Here is a 7206-nt window from a genome sequence, read left to right on the forward strand (position 1 = left end):
ATCATGCAAAACATTAATTTGTCATCTGCTTGACCATAATAATTTTTTTCTCATAAAATTTGGGATCAAAATATCTATTTTAGGAGAAAACCGTAAGTGTACTGATATGAATAGTATTTAACTGGAAATGTTTGAAAAAAAGATATTGCTGCTAACGTAAATATTTTGTTCAATAAAAAGACAGGAAATAAGTCGGTGAACCAAAAAGTTCAAATCTAATTAAAAGTTAAAGTGCCCATGAACTCACTGATCATGCACGAGTGATTCTATTCATAAAAAGTGTCCGTGTAACAACTAAAAAGAGTCCGTGTATCGTCTAAAAAGAGTCCGTGTAACACCCGTTAATGTACTGTTTTTCTATAGCTCTGCGGGGGCAAAGTCGTACAAGTCTTTTGATTGAGTTATACTTTAATGTTTTATAGTGAGTCTTTCTATGTTGGGATATTACACTATTATTTCAGGTTAGGGTAAAGGTTGGTGCCTATTGAAACGTATAAACTCGCTGCATTTGTTTGCACCAGTCCTAAGTCAGGAACCAGCTGTTCAGTTGTTGACTTTTGTTGATGTGATTCATAAGTGTTTTTGTTTTTGGTTTTTAATATGGATTATACCGTTTGAATGGTTTTACACTAGTCATTTTATGGACCCTTTATAGCTTGCTGCTCGGTGTGAGCCAATAATCTGTGTTGAAGGTCGTACTTTGACCTTTATGGTTTACAAATTGTGACTTGAATGGAGAGTTGTCTCATTGGCACTCATATCATATCACATCTTCCAATAACAATGTTGAATTTCATTGCAAGCACAATCACCAGTTCTTTGCTGCAGTCGTGTCCACGAATAAGTTATTTTAAATCATAGCTTTGTAACGGAAAATTTTAGATACAAATGTATTTGCCTAAAATCGGTAAACCAATTTTTGTCAGTTCGTAAATATATTGCATAGACGCTTGAACATCAATAGCAAATGGTATTTAATCAACTTTCAGATTTTTAATATTGAAATGAAACAAAACAATCAAGGGGAAATAAGCGATGATATATCTTACAGTCAATACATATTGGTACTACGTTATAAAATAAATCATGCTATATAAAAGTATATAACACACATAGGGTCTGGGTTGGGTCTTTCGTTTCTATAGTTTTTTTTCTTAAAACCATTTTCTGTATACTTCATCTACATGTATTTTGCCCATTAAACTCTATTGTTTATATTTTAACACCCCATTATTCTCTTCTCTTTACTTTTTGTCTATTTGTCTCTATTGTTTGTTCGGCCTTTAATGATGCACTTTCTCCATACTTTTCTATTTAGTAAACACCTTCCAGACAATTATACAAAACATAGGGGGATCCATGGCGGGCCCTGGGTGGCCCGGGCCCCCCTTTTGTAAGAAAAATTTGGTTGATTATATAGGGAATCACTGAAGCATGACTGGAGCGGCCCCCCTTTTAGGTCAACCAGGGGGCCCCCCATTATGAAAAGTTCTGGATCCGCCACTGCAAAACATATAAAATCTCGTGCAAGTGTTTTCTACAGCAACTTCACAATTTTCAAAATGGCGTACTTGCAATCTTCCAAATTAGTTTTAGATACTGTTATCTGTGACCCATAAATCGTATGTGAACCTGGATCAATTTGTGAGAACGGGCATCCATTATGTAAGGAAAGTACTATGGTAGATTGGAAATCACAACAATCAATCAGATATCTCATTTTAAACTTGTTAATGTCCATGATTAAATCAAGAGATGATAACTCGGACGCAGTTTCAAAAATGTCCTGGCTTTTTATATAAACCTTAAGCAGGGAGGCGCTTACTTCGTTTCCTATCGCGGCAAAAGCGGCGGCTGCTTTCGTCCCGTAAAATGTCGCTCTGTTATTTATAAATAAATGCAATTTTGGAGGTGATATTCCATACTTTTCTGCCAGCCAAAAGTACTGCGATTCTTTCAAGCCTTCAAGTCTTTCACTGTCCTCGCTTGTAAAGCCGTAAACTGAATAAAGCATAGATTTTATTGCAGACACTGAGAAGTCGTCTTGCGTGAAAGGAACGACCATACGGCGCGCTCCAGTTATTGCCATCTCTGTGTAAATAGAAAAACTTGGATTTGTGTCAATGAAAAACATATGAAAAACTTGTTTGTTACTTGAACTGATGAATTCAATAAAATCCTTCATGAATAGGGTAACTCTTCTCCATGGATTATCGTAACGAGTCGGCACGAGTTGTCGTTCTTGTTCCAGTCTTTTTGAGAGAACCTCTAAATAAATGTCACCGCAAAGGAGACGTAAATTATCCGGAACGAATTTGTTGAAAACGCTAGCTTGTATCAAAAATTGGTTCCAGTTAATCGTTCCCTTCACGTTTTCATCTCGATCGAGTCTTGATAAAAGATAGCCACATACATTTGGTTCAAAACTTTTCATCTTCTTTTTCGTGTCAATCTTTGATGCATCGGATACAACTTTCTCGCCTGGAAAGTTCGAGAATGTATTGACGAGTAGGGAACTAGAAACATTTGCCTGTGGACACATATCGATAACGATGACTTTTTGAGTAGGATTCTGTCTTGCGTATTCGGCTGATAGTTGGAATACCAGAGATGTTTTCCCAGTTCCACCTTTGTTGTTCCACACTGTAAAAGAAAAAAAAAGCTGCCATAAATCATGATTATAAATACTTCAAGAGATATCTACTGGCAGGGGGAGGGGAGGAGGGGGTAGGAGGAAAATACAATAAGAATTTGTTTCTACCTTCTTCTTTTTTTGTCTTGGTTAATATAAGCAATAAATAGTCTATTTGACATATTTGTAAAAGACCCTTCAATTATAATCCATGCGTAAGAATTATACCCATTAGGGCAGACATAAAATTGCATTGACAATGAACTTTTAAAGAGCTAGCGGAAAAAGAAATATAAATGTGCGAAATGTGTTTTTAATTTGTTAGTGTCTGATTTTTTTTAATTGCTATTAACATTTAGTTAAGCTCACAACTTGTCTTATCAAAAAATCTTTTTTTCATTTAAAATTAGTGTATACTTTCAACTTATCATGCTTTCGACTTTTGGCAAATAGTTTGATAATCTTAAATCCATTTAGTAATTGACAAACATAGACTTAATATACTAAGATACATTTGGGAATCAGTTGTTGATTAGCAAAATGTAGGCCTACTTATTGTGGTTAACAACGTTTCTAATTTAAAGCACTGTTAATTGTGAAATTTATTATGCATTCAAATCGTACTTTCATCAATACGAAAATCTAGAAAATAGCTTATTGGTCGAATAATGCATTGACGGATTGATACATGTATTTATTGATATAATAGGAAAAAGTTTCTGGAAAGACATTAAACACGGGACAATAAAGGGATGACACTTACTTGGGCTATCTGAATAACATTTTATTTGCGTCAACTTCTAGGTCTTGAGTATACGTCGAAAAGACAGCAACCCAAATAACATACAAGTAATTAAAAAAATTATTCAAAGAATAAAATGCTGTCGTTAGCAATAGTCCAGCTGATTACAATATTTCAAACTCTAATTCGCACCAACAAAGACAATAAAACGAAAGACAACTATGACGGGATTCCTAAATACATACATTCACATGTGATAGAATGTTGTCTTTTAAATATTGAAAGGGGAAGTGTTAAGATCCTCCTGACTTGAAAGACATATACACACATGATGTGGGCTTATAAATGTTAACCTTTATACCATTTGGTCACTAATGTATGGGGAGTTGGCTCATTGGCAATCATACCACATTTTCTTATTCTTATATTTAACTGTTATTGATCGCAACCTTCGAATTTCACTTAACTTTCGATTTTTTTCCTAAGGTATCCTTGAAAATGGAACTGTACAAAATGTTCACACTAAATATAAAATGATGCTGACCTTTTCATTATTTATTTCAAGGTTGAAAATTCATAAAACATAACAACAGCTTTCGTTATCGACCGCATTTTATGACAGATGTTCTCTCCGTCAATTAATCAAGGGAAAAAATACATTATTCTAACAGAAAATATTTCTGTCTGTGTTTTAAAACAAACACAAAATATTGGTAATTTTTTAAATGAAAAAAAACCTACATAACCCCCTTCCCCGCATTGTTTCTCCCATACAGAAATGTTAGATATACTAACCTCACCATACTTAGTCTAGTTTTGGTAATGTTGAGATTAAAGACTCTTATTGATCTCCGTAATTTTGAAGAATTATTGTCACAATCTAATAACTACCCAAAACATTTCATCGAACGCGGTTTTGATCTCATGAATATTATTGACGGCTAGCCTCATGAATATTAACGCCGGCTAGATCCACACTAGTTAGTTTTTCATGTGTTTACAATTTGGTTGCATTGAATTACCCATTTTAATTGAAAGATTGTTTGTGTTTAGCGTCCACTTGGATATTTCATGTATGTTCAGGATGCGATCAAATTAAAAAAGGAATACAATAGGAAGAGGCAGCCCGGTATTAAGGTTGTGTAGGTTTAAAGTACCACTACAATATATGGGTAAATTGGAAAGGAATAGCATATTTGGTATGGGACAGGCCGCTTTTGGACCCTTCAAAGAGTTTTTTATGAGGGTTCTTATATTGCAGAGAGCGTTAATTTATCTCTTCACGAGACAGTTTTTGGCTGCGTACTTGTACATTTCTATCTGCCAAAACGTGCGATTCAACTTTGCTAGGATTTTACCGTCGGTCGACAGAAGACCTGTAGTGACCCTATCTCTATCCCTCTTGGGCCACCCATTGAAAAAGAAAATCATTTTAATATAATCTTAAAAGTGAGTTTTGCAATCGTCACAATTTGAAGTGACATTTTTTGTTGTCGACATTTTTGTCATTATTGAAATTAATAGAACGTTTTAAATATTGTAATTATAGTATCAATTGAACTTACCAACATAGCTTTTGTAGTTCATATTTTAGTGTTTCTGGAAAAGAAAATATCAGGTTTAGCATTTTACAAAATGTATTTAATCAGAATGAGTCAAACACGATCATTGATAAATCTCAAGATCTGTCGCATACACATTTAAATTAAGAATAAATGGGGAAAAGGTCAGAGAGAAAACAACCCAACTAAAGAGCAGATAGCAATGGAAGGTCACCTATGGTTCTTCAACCCCGACAAAAAAGCCTACACTCGGAGGTGAGCCTCAAGCTGCTACCACAAGACATTCATGGAGGTTATGAATACAACAGGAAACGCATTCCTTAGATACACCACATACCAGTATAGTGGATTATTTTCGCGGGTGTAAAATTTCTAGATTTTCATTGAATAATGGATACGAAATATTTTGGCGGTTATTATTTTTGGCAGATTCAAAACTTTTCTAATTACCTTTGCATGTACACTATTAAATTGGTGGAATTTATTTTGGCGATTTTGTTCTATCCGCGAATATAACTCGCTATACGGTATTAGGCATGCAAAAGGAACAGAACCATTTATTACTCGTAGTTTTCAAGTACGGATCCAGGATTTTGAAGAAAAGAATAAAATGAGTCTGACAATAAACATTTAAAAGTTATAGTTGATACTAAGTCTTGTAAAACGTTACGGCAATTATTATATAATTATGTAGCTCCATAAGATGGCCCCCGCATAATTGACAAAGCAATAATGGTTAGCTACTTGGTATTCTTAAAAATCATCTAAATTTATATACATTTGTTATAGATAATTTGATCAATTTCAAAACTGCAAATGACCAAGGTGTAGTAAGTTTTTTTCACATATAAGTTTGTTTGCTGTTTCATTTACAAAAATCCAATAGTTCGTGTTATAATGTATGTACATACACATGTATATGGTAGTACATAAAATAATGTGTAAATTTTCGAATTAAAATAAATAACCTATTGTTTGTTTGTTAAGAACATTTCTGTTAATGCTTGAAAATACATGATCATCAAAATGGAAACCATCAAGAGCACGTTGCAAAAAAATAACTCTTACAACTCCACAGATTTATATATATATACATTACTGCAAGACTGTTTAAATGATACAACAATTGACTTATTATCTTAAACTTTTGTTTAAATGGCATTCGGCAACTATTCGTTTTTTTTTCTACGTTTTTTGCTCACAATGATAATTTGGGATTCTTTTTCTAAAAGCTCTTTAATTATGTTTTTTTGAATAGCAAAAGGGAGACAAATCGCATTGTTTTCAAACTTTGTACATCGTCTTGATCGAACTTTAACAGTAGAAATAACATGAAACTATTGTATGCATTTCGGTATAAGTATAAGAATATGACAACAGACGAACTTATTATCAGTTCATCCGGTCATTGACGCTAAATGAGAGTCGAAAGATACCAAATAGAAACCAGTACCATCCGTCGAGTTAAAACTGACACCGACATGGCAAAATCTAGAAAAAAAGACAAACTAACATCAATACATAATGATTGGTGCCGCGGAAGGAGAAACAGATCTTGCACCAACAATTAGTTTGTAAAATGTTAAGAATTTGTTCTGGAGCATCACTGAAGATACATTAATTGTCGAAATGCACATTAGTGCTGCAAATTTGCACTGTGCAAATATTGTACTGTTACCAATGCACCATAGTATTCCATTTCTACTAAGGCATTTAATACTGCTTACCTGAGATACAAGTGGTCAAATATTCCGATTTAAAATTTACATAAATTCACAAATCGTCTGGTGCCATTAAAATATAAAATATTTATAATCCGATAGACATGGTAAGACTAATATAATGGACATGACACTAATAAACCTGACACGTTACTATAAAAATATAATATAACATATGTCACCAAGTCGATACGATTTAATGTAAACATATATATTGTATATATATAGAAAGATCATATTGATTGTGTTAACATAGCTGAAATATCTGTAAAATGACTAAATCGAAATGCATTCTTGCTATACTTATGTTAAAATGCATTCACTCTGCTGAATAAAATAAGTTAGTTGTCAGAATGCTAGGAATGTCAATGGCGGATCAAAGAATTTAAGAGAGGAGACCCGGAGGAAAAAGTCGGACACATTTGTATCTAAAAGGGAAAAGGAAAGGTGTCCGGTGTTCAATAAAACAAAAACAATTTTTTTTTACATAAGGGTGGCCCTGGAAACTTTGCCCCATCTCTGATCGGAGCATTTACTTAATATTAACTG

The 7206-nt window shown here is 33.6% G+C and overlaps 1 protein-coding gene across 1 annotated transcript; it reads right to left on the reverse strand.

Annotated features, from left to right (window-relative positions):
* Positions 1 to 980: 980 nt before the first annotated feature.
* On the reverse strand, positions 981 to 6860 carry LOC139503769 (uncharacterized). The gene is made up of 3 exons (XM_071293643.1): positions 6664 to 6860; positions 4940 to 4973; positions 981 to 2643 (listed from the first exon to the last, which is right to left on the reverse strand). The coding sequence occupies exons 2-3, from the start codon at positions 4959 to 4961 to the stop codon at positions 1538 to 1540; spliced, it is 1128 nt and encodes a 375-aa protein (XP_071149744.1). The 5' UTR covers positions 4962 to 4973; positions 6664 to 6860; the 3' UTR covers positions 981 to 1537.
* Between the last annotated feature and the right edge of the window lie 346 nt (positions 6861 to 7206).

This window comes from Mytilus edulis, chromosome 14, assembly GCF_963676685.1.
Source record: "Mytilus edulis chromosome 14, xbMytEdul2.2, whole genome shotgun sequence".
NCBI lineage: Eukaryota > Metazoa > Mollusca > Bivalvia > Mytilida > Mytilidae > Mytilus > Mytilus edulis.

Bases quoted from the DNA above. Each gene is read 5' to 3' on its own strand.
- LOC139503769 (XM_071293643.1), bottom strand. From the start codon at position 4,961: ATGAACTACAAAAGCTATGTTG. The intron at 2,644-4,939 runs GTAAGTTCAATT...TTTCTTTTACAG, and splicing joins GAACTACAAAAGCTATGTTG to TGTGGAACAACAAAGGTGGA.